General features: G+C 45.7%; 3 protein-coding genes across 8 annotated transcripts; 1 reads left to right on the plus strand and 2 right to left on the minus strand.

The window, feature by feature from the left end:
- Positions 1–4,442: 4,442 nt before the first annotated feature.
- On the minus strand, positions 4,443–6,095 carry LOC120709814 (ribosomal RNA-processing protein 14-like). Its single transcript, XM_039995458.1, has one exon. It carries the CDS (start codon positions 6,036–6,038, stop codon positions 4,848–4,850), a length of 1,191 nt encoding a protein of 396 aa, XP_039851392.1. The 5' UTR covers positions 6,039–6,095; the 3' UTR covers positions 4,443–4,847.
- A 4,255-nt stretch (positions 6,096–10,350) lies between these two features.
- LOC120709818 (probable metal-nicotianamine transporter YSL14) lies at positions 10,351–14,799 on the plus strand. Of its 4 annotated transcripts, none has more exons than XM_039995462.1 (6): positions 10,351–10,974; positions 12,333–12,496; positions 12,582–12,679; positions 12,791–12,925; positions 13,176–13,365; positions 13,487–14,799. In XM_039995462.1, the coding sequence occupies exons 1-6, from the start codon at positions 10,509–10,511 to the stop codon at positions 14,597–14,599; spliced, it is 2,166 nt and encodes a 721-aa protein (XP_039851396.1). In that variant the 5' UTR covers positions 10,351–10,508; the 3' UTR covers positions 14,600–14,799. The 4 variants fall into 4 exon arrangements, with proteins under 4 accessions (XP_039851396.1, XP_039851405.1, XP_039851400.1 ...); XM_039995471.1 differs by having other exon boundaries at positions 10,848–10,978; XM_039995466.1 differs by lacking the exon at positions 10,351–10,974 and adding an exon at positions 11,006–11,915.
- Positions 14,800–16,043: 1,244 nt separating this feature from the next.
- On the minus strand, positions 16,044–20,321 carry LOC120709843 (replication protein A 32 kDa subunit B-like). Of its 3 annotated transcripts, none has more exons than XM_039995489.1 (10): positions 20,095–20,321; positions 19,876–19,986; positions 19,445–19,542; positions 19,324–19,365; positions 19,167–19,244; positions 18,652–18,730; positions 18,465–18,542; positions 18,302–18,387; positions 16,649–16,717; positions 16,044–16,450 (listed from the first exon to the last, which is right to left on the minus strand). In XM_039995489.1, the coding sequence occupies exons 1-10, from the start codon at positions 20,224–20,226 to the stop codon at positions 16,366–16,368; spliced, it is 858 nt and encodes a 285-aa protein (XP_039851423.1). In that variant the 5' UTR covers positions 20,227–20,321; the 3' UTR covers positions 16,044–16,365. The 3 variants fall into 3 exon arrangements, with proteins under 3 accessions (XP_039851423.1, XP_039851427.1, XP_039851418.1); XM_039995493.1 differs by having other exon boundaries at positions 16,044–16,354; positions 20,095–20,292; XM_039995484.1 differs by having other exon boundaries at positions 16,044–16,717; positions 20,095–20,293.
- Positions 20,322–22,214: the final 1,893 nt, after the last annotated feature.

Below are 22,214 nucleotides of genomic sequence, written 5' to 3' on the forward strand. Positions count from 1 at the left end.
GCCACGGTAGCTGCTGGACATGGGGCACTTGTTAGCTCGCAGAGGCTGTGCCAGCGTCGCAAACATCCCTTCGAGGACTGATGAATGTAGCTAGGAGCGACGGAATTCGAGCAGAAACTAGATCACGCTCTTTCCCCTGACGCGCTCACTCTTTGGGTTAATGGCCGTTCTTCTTGGATCGAGTGGGGTGCTGAGTTTTACCAGAGCAGGGGTATGACGAATCTACTTGAACGAGCTATTTGCTTCAAGCCCGGGCAAACCTACTGCTGGGGATTGGATCCTTTTCTTTCCTTTTCGTGCCTAACACTGCCAATGCCGGTCCCAAGCCCGGATAAAAGTGGAGGGGGGCACGGCTGCTAAAATGACTGCGATTTAAGTGTGTGTTGTACCGGAGTTTTGTTTGGAAATTTGGTTCATGAGCTCATGTCTTGTTTCCACCAGGCTTTGGCATCCACTCAAGAATCACGAGAACAAATTGGCCCGTTATCATCGAAGTTGATTGCTAGAGCAGCCAAGGAAGAGGAAACTTGCAACTGGAACTGTCGATGTTAGTGATCGTGCTGCATATACTAATGGACGGCATGAGCACATAAAAGAGCAAGGCCTCACCTTTGTAAATATCGGCGCTGTAGCGAGCACCAGTCCACCAATTGTCGTCGATTTTTCAGACGAATATGCCGCAACCCAACTGTCAATATCCATCGATCCAGGCTCCAACTCCAAATGTGGCAAGTGGCAAGCAGCACTGGACTGGAACCATCAGACTGATCTGTCGAAACGGCCTGTTGGAAACAACGCTCCAGTCCATAGAAAGATTCAGAGCTTGTTGCTACCCAATACCCATCACGCGCGAACGATGCTCCCAATCTTGTTTGCCACTTCGATGTTGCCACACCAGCTGCCTATGTGTCAGCTCTATATAATCCAACCTGCTTCCTGGTAAACAGTGGCACAGCCGCACAGGGCAAGAGTGTGGGTTTCGGAGTTCTGAACCAAGAAGGATGGATCGGCATCAGCTGTCTGCTCTAAAGCAGCTGGTTGCTGCCCTCCTGCTCCTCGTCGCCTGCGTCGCCTCACATTTTGGGGCCGCGAACGCCCAGTACGGCAACAACGGCGCCGCGGGGACAGGCCCTTCTGATGGCGCCGGCTACTTGCTGGGCGTCGCCGCCGCCGTGGTTGCCGTTGCTGCGTTTGTTTGGACCTGAGAATTAGCTGAGCTCAAGCTCTGGAGCTACACTGTCGCGTGTTCGTGTTCCAGTCTTGGTGTCAGGTTGTCAGTGTTATGTGCTCTGTAATCTGCTCTCGATCTTCTTCTCGGGTTGGGTGCTTCCACTGAATTCTGATGGCCTTTTTGTAAGATTGTGATTTGTGAGTTGGTGCTGATAGTTTTGTGAATGTGTGGTTATACGGAATAATGCCGGTCACAATGATGACTCTGCTATATTGTCTTTGATTGAATGAAAACTATTTTCTTGATCTGCTTATCAATGGAAAATTATTATCGGTTCCAATTGTTGACCAAGCCGTGATCCTGCTCATATCACATCGAACAATACTATGCCGCAAGCCCGTAACCAAAATCGTGTGTTGGAATCACCACCTTATTCAGCACTTGAATGACATATTAGCGTGCGGTTCAGAGTCAAAGACTCATCCATGGTGGTTCAGACCGTCGGCAAGATTGGCGGAAAACAAGTTAGGAGACTTTGAAAAAATTGAGAAGTCGTTCACTTCCCTGACGAGGCGGAAGGTTCTTCATTATGTAGTGAGGCTACTGGGTGCCGTCTGGGGAATTGAAAAGGTTACAAGGGAAGTGGTTAATCAGAACATGATCGCAATCAAAAAAATAATCAGAACATGATCAGACAACTCATCATGCACGGTAAGTAGCTCTTCGGCTCAGATCAACAGAAGCAAAGCATAAATTGATAATTACACAGCATCAAAGAGGCATCCCAAATCCAGGCATGCAATTTTGATTCCCACAACATATGCAGAAAATTTGTCGCTACGACAATATATCCTATAGCATGAAAGGGGACGATATAGAACAAAAAAGAAACAAAGAAAGAGTGCCTTGAATGGCACAACATTTATTGTTTCCATGGTCTCACACTGATCAGACGGTCAAGCATGTAACCAGGTGCTGATGATTGTCGATGACACTCAGGCCCATGCCGCAGAGGCTATCCTAACAAAGTCACAAAATAATTATTCTCAAATCATGATAAGGTGGGAGAATGGAAACAGTTCGGAAATCACAACCGACAGACCTAGTATTGCCATGATTGTGTCAGTCCTTGGACCGGTTTGGGACTCACAACCAGCAAAGAAAATCCGATCAATGTCTATCACTTAGCATTTGGCAGCAAAGAAAATCCGATCAATGTCTATCAGAGCAAGGTAGCGAGATAGTTAGCATTTGCGAGCCGCCGAGCAGTTATATTGGCACACTATGAAGAATTACACAGCACTACATCATAAAAGAAAGAAAACAGGCAACATTAATTGGTTAATACCTTTGATACTGGTTGTGAGCCACTCTATTTAGCATAACATTGTTACTCCTTTACCTCCAAAAAGTAACAACATATGCATGCTTTAAAGAATGGTTTCAAAGCTTGATTAGAGGGTGGAGGAGTCCAGCTTTCTGTAACAAAACTGGAATTAGAATGTTTAGGTGATGACTATATATGATTCAATAGCGGATATCTTGGAACATCGATGAGAGGTATTGGAAGCAGAAACACCTATACTTTGGTACTCTACTTGAGGCATTGCTGAGCATCAGCCAGCAACCATACAGGCTAATAATAAGTAAAACATGTACAATGAAAGGCAAGATTTGGCCTTTCTGTGTGATTTGACCATTAGGAAAGCATGTGCCTACTAGAAATAGCACTATTTCCAGTTTCATTTGACCATTAAGGAAAGTTTGTGCCTAAATAACACTATATTCAGTTTGGAGTGCTTCTGCATGACTGCATTATTCATGTACTCATGTCAGGTAGAGCAATTATTTTTACCAAAAATTGGCATGAAGACGCCCTAAGCATGTTACAAGAAGAGAATGCGTACCTGGTTACCCTCAAGATCAATAATAGTATCGCAATGTAATTATCCCCAAACTGACTCTGGTCCGCTACCAGCAAGAAGCTGACTCTGTTTATTACAATGATCCAAAAAACAGCTAGAGCTAAATCAGTAAGTCTCACATGATCTATTTAACCAATCAATATCCAATAGGTAGAACTGCGAGCAGTTGGAAAGAAAACATAATTGAGTAACTTAATTATATCACTCAGCAAAAATATAAAGAAACAGCAGAGGACGTAATGTTATATAAGAAATATGCAAAAATAACAATCTTATGCATGGACGCGTGCTCTGCAGAATCTCCAAGTCGGGAGCTCACCTGTTACTATGACATGGGCCCGGCTGCCCTATGCTTTTACACCAGAATGTGGCTGAAGAAAGAAAAGACTGTTCGTATCATGAAAGAAAATTATTGCGGCGGAAAGGAAGAGCAACATATTGGCAGCAACCCAGAATTATTTGCAGTAACCATGTTGTGCATTTCTTGCAGTTATAAGAGTCTTGGGATTTGGGAAGGTGACATGTCTAGCCTAGAGGAAGCCACATGTTGATCAGATCACCTTGATTGAAAGTTCTATAGGATATATATGCTCTTCACATATATGATATATCTCTCGGTTGTTCAAACAGCAGTTCAATAAAAGACTTTGAATTAATTGCAAATCAACCTTTAAATGTTCACTGCAACATGTGGAGATCATCCAACTATCAAATTAGTTAATGGAATAAGTCTAGACTAAAAGGAACTTCATACTTCCATGCACTTTGATCTGCCTATTCATAAGAGCATGTGAAACCAGAACAAGCTTTTACACCAGATTATGTTGATTCAGACCTTGAGAAAGGAAGCAGATTCAGACCTTGAAAAATTAAGCGCCATTTGGAAGCTAACAGAAAAAATGAAAATGACAACGTGAACAGTTCGAAATCTAACATCCATAAAAAATGGGTATCATCAAGAGACATCCCAAGGATTGAAAAATCTAAGGCAATTGTTTCAGAGTTAAGCCTACTGAATTCACTATGGCATCATGAATGACCGAAGTTCTTGGCTTCTGGTTTTGACAATTGTGATCAAAACCTACATCCAGATCATCTTCTAAATAACTCATTATCATAATATGGAACCTTCATTATGTTTACATAATAGCAACAATGGTCATAGACATGAAAGAAAATTTCAGCAAGCAGAGCAGCAGAAGCTTGCAACATCAGCTTGATTAGTATACATTACTTTCAGGAAGATAGATTACAAGTGCAGTGTGTGATTTACACTATGTAATGAATCAATAAATAATTGACAAACAAAGATTTCGACAAAAGCTTACAGAATACAAGAGACCATAAGTATCCAGATTCCGGCATATGCATGTTAAGATGACAAGTTTGCTACTGCAGTTCTGATTCACTCTGGTCCAAATCAAAAGACCATTTCAGAAGCACTACTATCTATCACTCTAATATATAAAGAATGAAACAGGCATCCACAGAAGCACAATTCAGCATTGCCAGTTGAACAATGTGCTGAAAAAGAACTAGCAAGGCATGACTTGGTAAAAGAGAACACAGCTATAAGTGTACTCCAAACTCTTCTATAGAGCTGCTAAATATTGAAAGTTCATACAATAGCTAAGGCATTTTAGCAGCCATGAATAGGTAACCTATTACAAGAACCAACTACCCATATCAGCAAATGAAGTTCTGAAAGAGAACATGGTAAACCACTTCCTGGACAACCTTGGACATAGATGTTACTCGTTGACATAACCATCCTTGCGGCCCTCAAATCCAGGGCGCATAAGCTTTTTCTCACGCTTCTCAATCTTGCGCATCTTCTTCTGGTTTGCCCGCTCCCGGATGTTCTCTGTCCTTTTCTTCTGCTTCTCCTTCCTCTGCTTGTCCACAGTCTTCTGCCTCTCCTTCCACTGAGCAGCATGCTTCTGCTGCCGCTTTTCCTCTTTCTTCAAGCTCTCCTTAATCAACTTGGGGTCATCATGCACCTTCTCCCCAGCAGCCCGTCTTCTTGCTGTATCCCACGCAATCTTGTTCGCCTTCTCAGGATCCTGCTTCGCCTCCTGCAACCGCTTAGCCCGCTCCAGCTCCTTCTTCTTGTTCTTAATCCTTCTCTTCTTCCTGCGCCTTGCCTCCTTTGGGTCAACAACAACGTTTGCATACATGATATCTGGCTTCTCCTCGGCCTTCTTGGCCTTTTTCCCATCCTTGCCCTCCGCATCCTCGGAGCCATCATCACGCTTCCTCTTCTTGCCCTCGCCCTTTCCCCTATTCTCATTCTTCCCCTTTGCCTTCTTTCCCATCTCCTTCTTGGGCTTATTCAAGAACTCAGGCCTGGTGCACCGGTTGCCACGAAGCTCCACGATGCGGCGGCGAAGCCGTTCCTGCAGCTCCTCGTAGGTCACCGACCGATCCTCGGACACCACTGCCGCCGGAGCAATCGGCATCTCATCCATCTCATCCCCGTCTTCATCATCCTCCTCTATCTCATCGTCGTCTTCATCCTCGGAGCTTGCCTCATCCCCAGGTTCCGCGCTCTCTTCTCCTGAGTTACCCTCATCGTCGTCATCTTCTTCCTCCGCCGCCTGGTCGGCGATAGACTTCTTGAGGAGGTCGAGGGTGGAGGCCGGCGGCACGGAGGGGTCGAGGCGCGCGCGGCGGGCGGCCTTGACGTTGGCGCGGGACTGGGCCTTCATGGCCGCCTTGGCGGCCTTAGAGAGGCCCTGGTACCAGGGGCGGTCCTCGTCGCCGGAGGGGAGGTAGAAGCGCGGTGGGATGAGCTGCACGAGGGCGTCGAAGAAGAGGGCGTGCCCGTGGACGCCACCGCAGTCGGCCGCGGCCAGGAGGTCGGCGGGCATGGTCGCCGCGAGGGCTTCGTCGTCGACCGCCGCTGCGACGGCGGCGGCGGCGTCGGAGGGTTTCCTGCCCATCGCGGCGAGGGTTGGGAGGAGGGTTTCGGCAAGGGTTGGGAGGAATTGGAGCCGGCGTGGGCGAATGGTTTTTGTATGAGTATTGGGTTTTCTTGGGCCAAGTTTGATGTTCCTGCTACTGTGTTTCTGGGCTTCTCGTTTAACAACTGGGTGAAACCAATAGCCCACTAAGAATATGGCCCAATTATGCCCCTGCCCAACAATCCTATTTAGTCAGCAGATTTTTGCTTCTAGTTAAGTACATATACTAAAGGGCCAAGATTTGGGTCCTCCTCATGAGTCGTGGCCCCACGTGGGGCCCGTGCACTGTTCATGCGGGTCTCACATACTATTCACGGGGGACCCATGTGGGCCCTTACTATTCAGGCGGGACCCACGTGGGGCCCACGTACTATTCAGGCGGGACCCACGTGGGGCCCACGTACTATTCAGGCGGGACCCACGTGGGGCCCACGTACTATTCAGGCGGGACCCATGTGGGGCCCACGATTCTATTAAGTTAGTCTCTTTATTTTAAAAAAATATTTTTCTTCCATTATTTGACAATACAAAATATATTAAACTACTTCCTACAAACAAAAATAATAACTAAACTTTGTATACTACATTTACATGTGGTAATTGTACTACTTCTTGGGTTTTGATTTCCCTCCGTAAATCCACAAAATATAATTAAAATATTTATTCATTTCTAATCTTACTTTTTTTTCTACTAAAGTAATTAAACTATACCTCCTGACGAAAAAAAATTCCTAAGAAAAAATTACCTATACCTTTATACTACAATGCTTGAGATTGGCGCGCTCTCAGACACAAAACTACTATGCCGCTTTACTGTAATTTTTAGATCTAACTCAATACATTGATATGATGTTGCTTCGAACATAGTAACGGATAATATCTTTCTATTAATATTTTAGGTCCACGTTTTTGGTATAGGCGCGCGTAGCGCGCCAACCTGACTAGTTCTAGTCGTTGCGCATACATTCCTCTCACGAGAGAAGGCCAACGGAGTTCAAAACAAAAAATTGTGCAAAGTTTCAAAAATGTGAAAAATCGGTTGGTTTATTGAGCATGTGCATCTGGAAATTATTCTCCACTGACACAGAAGTTTGAATTCCCACTCAACTAAGGGTTCCGAAGTTTCCCTTGTTTAAATCTTACCCGATCCTAAACTTTTATTATGTTCAGAGTTGCATGTTAGAACAGGAACCTTAAAAAAGAACAAGCATCCGCACCCGCGGAATATAACTATTTTCTTGTTTGAAACTTTTTGATGCGCCGCTGAAAATTTCATCCCCAAAATTGTGTTTGCTGTTGAAACCTTGCAAGCTCAGAGTGCCGGAACAAACTTGATACTAGTAAGTTATGAAAAATTCAGATTAAAATTGCACTGCAAAGTTAAAACAGACTGCAAACTAAAAAAATCTGAGTGACCCCTCATATACTAACTTTTGGAACCTATGGGTGGACAGCTGAGTTTGTTTGAATCGCCACTTGTAATTTCGACTCGTGTTACACGACAGCGATGAGCCGACGAACGCCATTATGCCTTTTCCTCTTTCCCTGCGTGACGACTAACGCATGAGCTTTTTTATTGCTGCGGTTCGCCTCGGCGCGCGGGCATCGTCCTCCTAGCTCGACGAGGCGACGACGCCCGCGCGCCGAGGCGAAACGAGAAGCTAGCGGCGGGCTACGACGGAAGCCCTGGCTCCCTTTCGCCGACGCATGGAAAAGCTCGAATTTCTCAATTTCTGAAGAAGAAGCAACTTGCACTGCCTTCTGTTCTCTTCCTTTGTCCCTGTATTATTCAGAAAACTTCAGTGATTCATCAGTCCCTCTCAAATCCAGCGTCACCGGTGTCGTCGTCTATTCGCGCGCGGTTGCTTTCGGCCACTCGCAAGCGTGCGTGCGTGACGCGCCCGTGCTGCGTGCGAGAGCGTCTGGGGCTCTGGGCGTTGGCGTCTTGGCGAGCGCGAGTAGCGTGCCGCCTCGGCAGATTCTGGGGGGACATTCCGCGGCGCGCGTGGTCTCCTCTGACGTCTGCCGCGTTGATGATGCATCGGCACGCTGTTTAGGGGTTTTACTAGTGGTGGAGGAACGAACCCGTGACGGGATTAGTTTCGTGCACACGAAACTCCGTCGAAATCTTCAGCAGGACGACACCGAACGCCTAATCTCATTCAGAGTCTCGTCGGACGACAGGGACGCTGCAAAAAAAAAAATCGCGTGCCAGGTGGCCGTCGAGCTGCATGCGAAGCTCCCTCGTCAGACGACGTCGTCTTATGTTAACCTGCCTAGAACAGAGCACAGAGGGGGTCCTCCCGGTGTGTACCCAGAGAGCGGATCGATCAAACACGGATGCGCAGCCAGGACAGGACTCGAGGGGCATGGGCCGGCGCGGCGGCGGCGGCCATCAATAATGCACGGGCGGCGGGCGGCGGGCGGATCCAACCCCGCCTCGCTGGTCGCTGTCGCTCCATAGCAGAGAGCACCACCGGGACCCGGACTAGGCATTCCTTTCCGCGTGAGATCGCGATCGGAACAGAGCGCAGCCGTAGCGTGTAGTGGAGCAGCATGCCGCGGCGCTAGCGGCCCGGGCCCCGTGGGGTGGGGCGATCCCGCCGCTCGGCCGCTGCCTAATCGCTTTCACACGCGGAGGCAGCTGTCCGCCTGTCCCTGGCCTGGATGAATCACTCACGGCACGGGAGGAGAGAAAAAAAAACTTTGACCTGGGGTGAGACCGTCCCCACGGCATTGTTTGAGAGGTAGAATGACCTTCTCACAACAGGTCAAGAAAATCTCCGAATCCCTGCTCCACCCGTACACGGAGGCCCGTCGCCTTGTGAGTTAGGCCAGGCTCCACAGTGCTTTGGACATAGGACAAGCGAGGGAGTTTTTTTAACCCCAAAGCTGAAATTCGTTTCCGTGGGAGATCGAACCAGAACTTTTGAGGAGTGCCTCCAGCGATACTATCACTATGTTAGCAGGCCTTTGGCACGGCACCGGAGGAGAGAAGAGAAGCGGAGGAGGAGGTCACGGAACACTCCGCCCTCGAGGGCGAGTCGCTGCTGTCCGTCCTGGCGGAGCTCGTCTGCGTCCCGGACAGTCCAGCCAGGGACTCATCGTAGATGTACGCGCGTACGGCGGCGTAAATTCGTCGGCGACGCGGCAATGGTGGTATGCTTCTCTACGTATACGTACTCGGTACACAAGGAGCTTAGACGTTCTGGCGACGCAGATCTGAAGTTGACACACTGCACACTAACGGGAGGCAGCCAGAGAAGCAAGGGCAGGGGACCGGAAGAACGTCCTGATCGTGGATGGGTTTGTCATTTGTGCCTTCCAAAAACCGTGGTCCATGGGTCGTGGCGACCGTGGGCCGTGGCGCCCGGCCCCAGGTGCTGACAGCCCGGCTTATCGTCCACGTCGAAAGCCGCAAAGATATTGCTCCGCGAGACCGCGACGGCATATCACATCTGTTTCGTTTGGCATCTCGCCAGGGGAAAAAAAAATGGTGCTTCGCCAGTGCGTTCTGCTCTCGACGGGACAGCGACAAGCTCACAATGATTGGCACCGAGAACTAGGAGGGTGTTTAGTTAGTGAAAAATTTTAGTTTAAATGTCATATTGTTTGACTAGATGTCGGGAGGGTTTTTCGGGTACTAATTAAAAAAACTAATTTCAGATTTCTTGGAAACCGTGAGACGAATCTTTTGAGACCTTTGACCGCATCATTAGCACATGTGAGTTACTGTATCACTTATAGCTAATCACACACTAATTAGGCTCAAAAGATCACGCACTAATTAGGCTCAAAAGATTTGCCTCATCGTGTACATTCAAATTGTGCAATTGGTTTTGTTATTTAACTATATTTAATATTTCATGCATGTGTTTAAAGGGGAGACAAAAAAAATTCGTGCAATGGGTCCATACTGCGGACAGCAGCCGAGATAACCATCGCACATAGCAAGCGATAAAACGCCGCCATGATGTCCTGATGTGCTTATTTTCGAACCCATCGAGATCTCAGAAAATAATTTTAAAACTGAGACAAAAAGGACACAGCAGTGCCGTTAATGGACTAGTTAATCCCCTCCCGCCTCCAGGTTGCCGATGCCATTACGGAGCAGTCAAAGTCAAACCACGTCCATACTACATCCCCACAGACCCCCTCGCACGACCGTTCCTCCGCCGTCCGATTCCATCCGACGGCCGCCATCTAATCTCTAGTGTGGGGCCCACCACTACGGCATAGCCCACCGGCTGCTCCAATAAATATCGAGCACGAGTCCATCTGTGTTCGGAACAATCATACAGCCTCTGCACAGCGCATAATCCCCCACCTTTTTTTTCTTCTTCTTTTTCTCCCGGAAGCCTCCCAGCCCGGGCCGTCCCTCCAAAAGGCTGCGGCACCGAGCACCAACCCGAGCAGCGCCAGCGCCAGCGCGAGCGAGCGGCCTAACGAATGGCGGCGCGCCCCACCACCGCGGCGGGAGGCGGGGGCGGGGGGGACGAGGAGGTGTCGGAGGCGGGCGCGTCCCCGGAGCTGCGGCACCGCCACGCGGGCAAGGGCGCGGGCGAGGCCGGGGGCGGCGAGGGGCCGGCGGGCGGCAATGGCGCCGACGCGGCGTCGGTGGAGCGGGTGTTCGCGGACAAGGGGGTGCCGTCGTGGCGGGAGCAGCTCACGCTGCGGGCGTTCGTCGTCTCCGCGCTGCTCGCCGTCATGTTCTGCGTCATCGTCATGAAGCTCAACCTCACCACGGGGATCATCCCCTCGCTCAACGTCTCCGCGGGGCTGCTCGGCTTCTTCTTCGTCCGCATGTGGACCGCCGCCGCCGGCCGGATGGGCTTCCTCCGCCAGCCCTTCACGCGCCAGGAGAACACCGTCATCCAGACCTGCGTCGTCTCCGCCTACGGCATCGCGTTCAGCGGTCGGTAATTAAACAACCCCTCCTTCCCGGAATTAAGCTTCGCTGGGACGACTTCGTAATTTCCTGTCGCTGCCGTTGTCTGCTTGATGGGGATCGGTCCAAGGACTTGTAGTAGCAGCGCTCGTGCTGCTGCCAGCGGTTGTTGCGTCGATTTCGTGCTCAACTTTGTATGAATCGCTCATGTGTCGATCGAATTGTTTGAACGAACAGTAGAGCAATCGCTTTGTTTTGTTTGTGCGTACTGAATTTCGGATGTGGGAGTATGACGCAGATAGGGAGTCACAGGGGGGCACATAGCGCTTTTTTTTTTTGGGTATGCGATTGTTGTAGTTGGTAAGCCTGAAATGTCAGAGAATCGATTGTTCTTTTGCCCCAGAGGAAAACACCAACCAATAGCTTTCAATATCGACGCAAAAGTAGAGTTCTCGACAAAGAGGAACTATTGGTATAGGACTGGACAACCAGCGCAGATGACGATTGGTAAAGAACTCAAAAACTTGAAAACCTTCTTCAGATTGGACTGCTTGTTCAGTGTCACTGTTAGGTGGACTGAACGGTGAATATGTGGTCTCAGGGACAGATTGAGTGGTGACGTGACTAGGACGAAATTGATGAAAATTCGTGGGTGGTTCATTTCCTGAATAAACAATGCATAGAAGTCAACAATATATTTCTATTTATTTTTTTGACGCTGATAATTAGGTGAGCAACTTTGGCCAAGAAATTGGCATTCGTATTCAGGACAAGCTGGAATGGATGAGCCTGCATCAGTTGATCCCTCCCCTTGAAATAGATGCATGGCAGCGTGGTGCATAAATTGTGTTTTCTTTTCTTTTCTTTTCTTTTGTTTGGCAGACACAGCACATGCATATGAAAGCAATGGTTGTCGAGCATAAACAACTATTATGATCTGCCGGCTTATTTGAGAACCATGTTAATTGGTACGTTCTATCATGTGGCAGCCACTAGTTTCGCTGCGTGCAATAATTTGAAATTTTGCAATGAAACCATCCACATGTATAAGTTGGTCTAGCTGGAATAAGAAGTTACTCTTATCAACAAGTTTAAATTCTGCATCTATCTTCCCTTGCAAAGTTGCAAGTCTTCAACAAAGCTTCCAGGAAATTGAGTGATGAATGATTATCTGTGTTTTAAGTGGTCATAGTCTGAGGAAAACATTTAATGCATGAGACAAGTGGCTTGTTTTGATGCCTTATCTGTCCAAAGCAAATCATTTTATTTATTTATTTATTTATTTTCGGATCAGCTGACTTACATAACTGCATCATCTTGCATCTTGCAATAAAACCAAAAAAGATTATGCAAACTGGCTTATAGCTTTTGTTCCAATTTATCAGGTGGCTTCGGTAGTTATCTATTTGGGATGAGTGATAAAATAGCCAGACAAGCAACAGAGGCTAAAGATGCTAATAATATAAAGGATCCACACCTTGGCTGGATGATAGGGTTCTTATTCCTCGTCAGTTTCATTGGGCTATTGGCACTTGTGCCCCTAAGAAAAGTATGTCTTGGATTTTTCCTCCACTATATTCTAAGTTATTGTACGCAAGGAAGCTTCGTTTTCATCTGCTGAATTATTGTTTCAGATTATGATTGTTGACTACAAGCTGACCTATCCAAGCGGCACAGCCACTGCATATCTCATCAATGGTTTTCATACACCTGAGGGTGCCAAACTTGCAAAGTATATCTATACAGTTCTTCTTATGGCAACTTTCAACTTGCGAAAAAAATAGTTTTCACCACCTGGTTCATATCGAGCAACTCCATTTACAATGACAATGATACATTTCAGGAAGCAAGTAAAGACACTGGGCAAGTACTTCGTGTTTAGCTTTTTCTGGGGCTTTTTTCAGTGGTTCTACACCGCAGGGGATGACTGTGGATTCAAAAATTTCCCAACATTGGGTCTTGAAGCTTATAAACACAGGTGAGAACTGTGACAGATATTGTACCATTGGTGCCTTCAATATGTCCAGTATCTGAAATAGCTTGTATCTTATATATCTGGTAAAACCATGAGAGAGATTGCAGATCTTCTGTGTCGTCTCTTGTTATGTTGCAAAGGGAAAATGAGGGTTATTTATGTCAAGCATCTGTTGCTCAGTATTTCCATTTGGCTAATTGTTAATACCAAGGTACTGATCTCCCATGCTGAACTTGGCTTATTGTTTTTTCAGGTTCTTCTTTGACTTCTCTCCTACATATGTTGGAGTTGGCATGATCTGCCCATACATTGTGAATGTGTCTGTTCTGCTAGGCGGTATCCTCTCATGGGGTGTAATGTGGCCTCTCATTGCCAAGAAGAAGGGGAGTTGGTACCCAGCTGACGCCGGAGACTCAAGTCTACATGGACTGCAGGCTTACAGGGTAAACATTCATCTTCTTATGGCTGGTCCTCTTTTGCCAAAGCTATATCACTCAGTGTTGCCTTAACAGAACACCGGGTTTTTTTTACCAAGAAATGTCTTCTGGTTCCTTGCTACTGCAGGTTTTTATTTCCATTGCTTTGATTCTTGGGGATGGTTTATACAACTTCATTAAGGTGCTGCTCCGCACTATTGCGGGCTTCATAACAATGGTTCAGCAAAATTCAAAAAGCATGCTTCCCGTTTCAGACATTGGCAGCTCAATGTCCACTACTGAAGATGTATCCTTCGACGAAGAACGGCGCACTGAGCTTTTTCTGAAAGATCAAATTCCCAAGTCAGTTGCATATGGAGGCTATATCGCAGTTGCTGCTATATCGATTGGCACTCTTCCTCAGATCTTCCCGCAGCTCAAGTGGTACTACATTTTGGTTGCCTATGTGGTGGCGCCTGTGCTGGCCTTCTGCAACGCCTACGGAAGTGGCCTCACTGACTGGTCTCTCGCCTCCACCTACGGCAAGCTCGCCATCTTCGTGTTTGGCGCTTGGGCCGGCCTCGCTCACGGTGGTGTACTCGTCGGGCTCGCCGCGTGTGGCGTCATGATGAGCATCGTGTCCACGGCCTCAGACCTGATGCAGGACTTCAAGACCGGGTACCTGACGCTCGCGTCGCCGAGGTCTATGTTCATCAGCCAGGTGATCGGAACCGGGATGGGGTGCGTCATCGCGCCCTGTGTCTTCTGGCTGTTCTACAAGGCTTTCGGCGACATCGGCGAGAGCGGCACCGAATACCCGGCGCCCTACGCCATAGTGTACCGCAACATGGCCATCCTCGGTGTGGATGGCTTCGGCTCGCTGCCGAAGAACTGCCTCACCCTCTGCTACATCTTCTTCGCGGTGGCGATCGCCATCAACCTGGTGAGGGACCTGGCCCCGCACAGGGTGTCGAGGTTCATCCCGCTGCCGATGGCGATGGCTATCCCCTTCTACATCGGGCCCTACTTCGCCATCGACATGTTCCTGGGCAGCACGATCCTCTTCGTGTGGTCGCGGCTGAACAAGGCAAAGGCGGACGCATTCGGGCCCGCGGTAGCCTCGGGACTGATCTGCGGGGACGGGATCTGGACCCTGCCGCAGTCCATTCTGGCTCTGGCTAAGGTGAATCCCCCAATTTGCATGAAGTTTTTGTCGAGAGCAACCAATGCCAAGGTGGACAGCTTCCTCGGGTTGTCGTGATTTTAGGGAGAGCAACGGCAAGCAGCACGCCTCGTCCTGTAATTATCGGCACAAAATGTATTCCCGCACTGCTTTTTTGTAGAAAAGAAAGAAATGTTTCAATGTGGAGTGCTCGCGGCTGGTTCGTGCAGTTTTCGATGTCAAGAGGAAAAGCCTGTACTCCACATCCCTGTGCAGCTGTGCTATGCCTTCTGAGCTCATTCATGATGTGATGTACTTCACGTTTTTCTTCATCAAAAAGTAAAAGAAAACTAGGTTCCACATTACGCCGCGCCATGACCTGTAGCCCATTGATTGGTACGAAGGCTGGGAATATTTTTTGCGAAATTTAAGGCTATAGATTAATTTGTAGAAACTTTAGGGTATTATTATTTAGTTAGAATGCAAGGGTCGTGGATTGATTGTCATGAATCTGGGGGCTTTTTTGCAAAGTTTTGGGCTGTGGGTACATTTTTCGTAAAAATCTGTGGACCGTGGGTTAATTCCTGTAGAGCTCGGGTTTGTAAAAAATGCATGGATCGCGAGTTGATTGTCATAAAATTACCTGAGAGATGGCTGGATCGAGAGAGTTGTCGTAAAATTGACGGAGAGGTGGCTTCAATAAATGGTATTTATGAAAAGCTCGAGGGGGTTTCAGTAAATTGTCGGAGAAGTGGTTAGACTTCAGTTTAATTTCAATAAAGTTTGGGGGAGTTTTGTAAAATTGGTAGCCCTGCTGGCATTCGTTCAAAGTTCGAGGTGGTTTCCATAGAACTGCCTGAGAGTTGGCTTGATTAAAATTATGTTTATATGAAGTTTGAGGGGGTTGCCGTAAAACTGTTTGAGAAGTGGCTTTAGCAAATGCTATTTTAGCGAAGCTCAAAGTGGTTTCTATAAAATTAACTAAGTGTGGGCTGGACTACATATTAATTTTAATAAAGTTTAAGTGTGGGTTTTTTATCCTCCTGGATAATCCGAGCCATCCATGCGCGATCCGACGGCTGAGAAATTCCGAATGATGTGGCTCAAATTGTATTTCTATAAAGCTCGAGGGGGTTGCTGTAAAATTGTTTGCGAGATGGCTTGAGCAAATGCTATTTCTACAAAGTTCTATGAGGGTTCTATAAAATTAACTGAGTGTGGGCTGAACTATATATTAATTTTGATAAAATTTGAGGGGTTTTTTAAAAAAAATTGCTGAGCCTTAACAAAATGTGGGCTGGACTATATATTAATTTTCATAAAGTTCGAAGGGTTTTTTGCAAATTTGCCGAGCCTTCTAAATAATCCGAGCCATCCACGCGCGATCCGACTGCCGAGATTTTTGAGCCTATGTGGCTCAATGGGGGGCCCAAAAATCCCCCGCCCCCCCCCCCCCCCCCCCCCCGCTTTTTGTACTTTCCCTACGCAGGAATTATAGTTCTGGTATTGCATACGTATGACTTGTGAGAGGCATTCATGGTGGTTTCGCGGATGGCCATAACACATAAAATAGGCCACGGCAGAGAAACAAAACACGGGTGATTTACACAGGGTTATTGAAGTAGCAAACACAACAGATGTCCTGAAGGGAGACCTAGCCTACTCACAGTGTCCATCACTCCATTACATAGATAATTAATTGCAGTAAGGGAACTGTACTTAGCAAGAACACAACTTAACCAAGCTTAGCTGTCGGTTCCCTTATGAATATATGCAGGATTCGCGAGGCAATCCTGCAGAGCGCTTAAACTTCCTTGGAACCGGCTCCCCGCCTACATGGAGCCTGACACAGGCCTGGAACATGATCAACCATTCATGGCAGACTTGAAATGGAGGTCATCAATCGTGTTGTAAATGTTGCCGTCATCAATATGTTGTTGGAAGACCTTACTGTGAACAATATGTGAAACGGAAGCAAGATCGTGTTGTAACTCGTGATATAGAATAAAAACAAGACATGTTTTAACCAGAGTATTCCAGTTACGGGTTTCCTAAGTAAAAGACATCAGACAATTTAATGGTACATCTTGTCTGTACCATGATAATATAGAGCAAGCTGAACAAATGAACATATTGTGGTGAAAATACCTGACCATGTCCTCTGGTAGTTTAAGACGCTCTATGACATATGCTTTAGTTATCCCATCCTCCCGGTCTCTGCAGATGACATTAGTCTATTTCTCAACCAGTATGTTCTGATTATTTTCTTACATGCAGTAACGAAATTGCATTTGAAATTGGTACTTGGACACCAGCGATATAAGAATATAAACATTCAAAAGTTACTGAAAAACAAAATTTATGCAAGCCTCATTCAAATCCAGAACACAAATTAGTCTCAGGTGGTGTTCATCAAATTCAGTGTCCACCAAAATGTGAACTCAAATTTCCTAAAGAAATAAATATATTATCCTTCATTTTTCTCGTTACTTCCAGGTCAAACCGTGGACCTTATAAAGCTCTGCGGGCCTGGCACCCATTCCAGGTTTACAATTCTACGGGGTTTGTGGGACTATGCTATTCTTGAACATGAATCATGTGTGCGACATTTGTTTTATTTCACCACAGCAATTTCATGTGGTAGCTTTGAATAAAAGCAGAGTAAAATCTATATCTCCCAATTTTGCTTCTGGGATGTACAGTACCATCTATAATAAGTAAGCTCAACATTAGCTTGCAATAACACCCAAACATTGATTCGATGTAGGATGAAATCATAGGGCGTTCTATCAATTGATTACTTAGGTCATGAATTTTCTGGAACAAGAAGCAAACCAATTCATGGTAAATGAAGCGATTGTGGTGTATCTCATTAATACACCATCTTAGTCTATGTACTGGTGGACAAAGTGATATGTGATCTTGGCTGGATAGTACGCAAGCCAGGATATGCTAGTTTCAATAGTGAATAGGAAACAGAATGCAGCACCTATAAAAATAGAGAAAGAGAAGCTTTTTAAAGGACATCATCTACATAGATTTTATCCCAATCAATAAGCTGATCCGAAAGAAAATCATAAAAATGCCCTTAATAGTCTCAGCCCCATACTCCAACTTGCTAAGCAAATTGGTGTCAGACAATCCAATGTGTACATATGTTCTTCATGAAGTGAACAATCTTCACAATTTTCCTAACAATATACGCTATCTATAAGAACCCAGGAATTTTTCTCAATATGTATTCCATGCAATCCATTAATGAATCATATGTTGACAGGAGAAACTTAATTTTCAGTCCCAATGTTCATTGCTCATACGTGAAGGTCGACATTAACATTTTTATCAAAAGAATCAAATAAGATGTGACTGACAAGGTAGATCATCATATGATTATGTAGCTCCTTTCTAGCAAATGCACCATATTCGTGAGTGATCATACATGTTAAATAAATATCCAAGGCATTCAGCAGCACACCAGCAGCAATAGTGGTTTATCTACCTTGTCAGTCACATCTTATGTAGCTTTTCTAGCAAAAAAAAGTGGTTTAAAGAATCAAATAAGATGTGACTCAGGTAGATCATCGCACGATTATGTAGCTTTTCTAGCAAATGCACCATATTATTGTGTTCATAATTTCATACATGTAAAATTAAATATTCAAGGCATCCAGCAGCACATCAGCAGCAATAGTGGGCAGAATCATCATGATCAATTTACATGACTGATGGATCATGAAAAACACACAAGTTCACTAGCACAGAATCAACATTACAGCGCAGAATCAGCTAGAGTTCACTTACATGATTGCTGGGTCATGAAAAACATTCATGATCAAGCTGGATACATCATTTTCAGAAGTATTTCCTGATCCCAAGAATGATGTAGCCTGAGGAAATAAAGATGAAACATCAGATTAGAACCAGCAGATATTTGTAAAATAGCACACTTCAAAAAAAAAGCTACCTGAATATTGGGGGGCCGAACTTGGTTAACATGTACAGGGGTTGCTGTACCAGAATTTATTTGGGGTGGCGACCGTGACTACGATAAGAAAAACATAAATCACTGAAAAACATAAAATTCCGCCAAAACTAGATAGCTTTTTGACAGTAAGAAATTAAACTCCTAGAAGATGCAGGATCTTTAGTACCTTTGACCTGGTGAGTTCCAAATGCACATAAATGCAGTGCAGAAAGTGATGTGTTATATCATTGAAGTTTGTCACACGCCTGGAAAAAATCATACACGGTAAGATTACAAGAAGTGCAGCTGAAATAGCTTAACTGAATTCAAAAGGCAAGGTTAGCCTCTCTCCTTAAAGCTAGGTCATTATCCCAAGAAATCTTGTTATCAAATTTGCAGATATCATATGACGAACTTCCAGTCTGATATAACGATACAACATTAAATGTTCATTGAAACCGACATATCAATAACCTAGACGGCTGGATGCAAGCTTAGCACCAACAAAAGCTGCAATTTGCCACAGGACCAGCTTTTTATTTAATGTCAATTCGGTAACTGATGCGAAATGGGATATGGTACAGTAGCACAGTGAAAGAGATCAAATATTCTCCATCAAGACACTAACAGCAGAGTAGCAGACACTGGAAGTAAGCATTGCAAGTCATCACTATGCAAGGGAGCCTAGTATAGAGAGCTTACCGAACAGAGTAAGCAACCACATGGCGCTTTCCTTGAAAACCTTTCAAACCACCATTGACAATGACATAGTTCCCATCACTTGTAAAACCAAAGCAAGGCAAAGTTATCAACTTTGCTGCATAGCAAACTGAGTTATTGATTAAGTAGCAATTCTTACTTGACATCAGCCATTTCCTTAGTGTCGGAAGACTCGTTTTCCCTTAGAAAAGGAATGCCAGTGAATTTATGGGACAATCCAAAAATCTGCTAAACATAAAAGACAGTACAAAGCATCCTACCAGCGATTCACATCTATCTTGCCGGTACCATCATCAAGAGTGAATTGAACATCTGTGACCCGCTCAATCTTACCCAGCATGCGTCCAACAAGCCTAACCTGCAATTCAGAGTAATACAACAGTTAAAATGACTTTGATATTCACCGACTAACCGCTCAATGCAAAACCATCTGAACTAGATTTCACCAAAAAAAAAGAATGTTAATAATATTTGAAATAAACAACACAGGAGGGAAGCATTTCATTTCAACCGACCATACCTATGTCCAAAGGGGTTATTTTTCAACAGAACAATAACAGATACATGGGAGTCATTTTTCTTTCTTAATGGATCTACTAGTGAGCAAACATTCCGCCATCCAGGCACCACAAGCATCCGAAGAAAAGAACTTTACAAGCCTAAGCACCGCTGAAAGAGGCAAAATCCATACCGTGGACACCTCGACGCCGTTGATGGTGAAATTGGACTTGTCGTCGCTGGCCTGCGCCGCGTCCATGATCTGCTTCACGGTGAGCGGCAGCAGCGTCTGCGCGTTCCGGCCCTGCTACCACCACAACCGACCGAGAGCGCCCGCGACGGTGTCAGGGGACGAGGCCCAAATCCAGCGGAGCGAAAAACAAGCGGGAGATTGGGCCGGGTTCGGACCGACCTTGGAGACGCCGCCGCTGCTCTCCGGGACCGCGGTGGACTGCGAGGGCATGAATCCCCCGCCGCCGAAGAGGGAGTTGGCGTTCGCGGCGCCGCCGCCATCGCCGCCGTAGTGCCCGCCGCCGCCGTACATCGCGCGCCTAAAGCCCTAAACCCTAGGGCTTGCCGAGGAACGAAGGACGGGAGAGGGGGGGGGGGACGGTGGCGCGGGCGGGAGGAACGGTTTGGTTGGGGACTGGGAGCGCCTTTGGCCTTTGGTTGGTTTGGATTTGGATTCAAAGAGGCTTCGGAGAGAAGACAAGAGCTTCTCCGTTCTAGCAAACTTTAACTGCTAATTATAATATTAAATAAAATTAGTTTATAAAATTAATTTCAGAACTCCTGCGCTAGAAATTTTAAAAAATCTTAACCGCGTGATTAGAAAATAGTAATGTAGCATCACTGTAACCAATAATTAATTAATTACTGCCATTAGATTTATTGCGAAAAATTATATCCATTCCTAAATTTTTTTGCAAATATACTTCATTTAACACTTTATGTATGAAAAAAAATCGGAAAACATGCGTAGGAACAGTAGCGCGCGGCGTGCCGGAGAAGCCGCCCATGCCAGGCTTCAGGCGTGCACAGTTGGCGCCGCTTCCCACGAGCGCAGGTGCCACATGGCGTGCAGTGGCGTGCACGCGTCGGTCCGGCCTCCGGGTCAGCGGCGCAGGTTCCATGTTTTGGTTCTGTGTGTTGGTGTGTCTAGTAAACTTTGACAGCTAATTATAGTGTTAAATAAAATCAGTTTATAAAATTAATTTCAGAATTTCTGCGCTATAAACCCTAAAAAATCTAATAATATCTTTGACTGCATAATTAGAGTATAGTTACGGTAGCATCATTGTAGCCAATAATCGATTAATTACCGTCATTAAATTTATCGCAAAAAATTATATCAATTTCTAAAAAAATTACAAATAAATTTTATTTAGCTCTCCATACATATAAATTTTTTTTTCGAGAAATGTGCGCGCTAGAACCTAGCGCAATCCAAATATGGCCTTGGTGTGCTGGTCCGTCTCGAAAGTGGAGCAAGCCAGAGCTCCCGTGTGCCGCGTGCGCGGGTGATGTGCCAGGCATTTTTTTTCATTTTTGTATTTAAAAAAATTAAAATTTTAAAAATATATGACGGTTTCGAAAAATTTCAAAACTATACTGTGACATCCCAGCCTTAAGTGGGCCGAGTTGAACAGTGTTGGGCCGGCAGTACTGTAGCAGACGCGGTACTGTAGCTCGAGCACTGTAGCAGAAATGGGCTGGGCCCAATAATAGGTACTGTAGCACGTCTGGTACTGTAGCGCCGAACCGATGATCCCATACTGAAATCGGAGGAAGGAGCAGAACAGCTTAAATAGCCGGTCGCGGGAAGTTAATTAATTTCGGATCGATTTTTTTTGCGTGAAGCGAGGACGAAAGCGCAAGAGGATTAATTAGTAGGTGTGGTTTACTCAACTTGCAGAGTAGATCTTAGTCGTTATCCCGGGCCGGGTCGTTACAGTGGTATCAGAGCCGACTCTCGCGGTTTCACGGGTAGGTGTGGGTCACGGGCCCAGCATGTACACGGGCGTGTACGGGTCAGTGCGCGGGCATCTGGGATGCGCCGTTAGCACTGGACGCACAGACGTGTACATGTGTTGATTGGCACTAGGACATACAGTCGTGGCCAAGAGAGGAGATCCTGTTCATTTGGTCTAGTTGTGCTTATCTAAAATTTACCAAACTTTTTTTATAGCTCTTAGGAAATAAAATAATGGTACTGTAAAAGTTATGGCTTCTAAAACTAAGTATAGCAATATGGATAAATAACCCATTTAAACTAGACATATTGCACGATTTAATTTAAAAACATATTCTAGAAATGTTTTCTGGATCTACCAATTTTGTACAAGCATATGCTCACCATATGAAACACTCTAGCCAAAGGTAACCTGCATCCAAAGGATGGATCTTGAGATTTAAATAAAAGTCCATTAAACTAGTATTTAAAATAGAGCAAGATACATTGATTAAATGAAAAACTTTATATAACAAAAGTTGTATATCTTGTTTCATACAATCCAGAACAGTTGAGTTTGT

The sequence above is a fragment of the Panicum virgatum genome, chromosome 1K (assembly GCF_016808335.1).
Source record: "Panicum virgatum strain AP13 chromosome 1K, P.virgatum_v5, whole genome shotgun sequence".
Classification (NCBI taxonomy): domain Eukaryota; kingdom Viridiplantae; phylum Streptophyta; class Magnoliopsida; order Poales; family Poaceae; genus Panicum; species Panicum virgatum.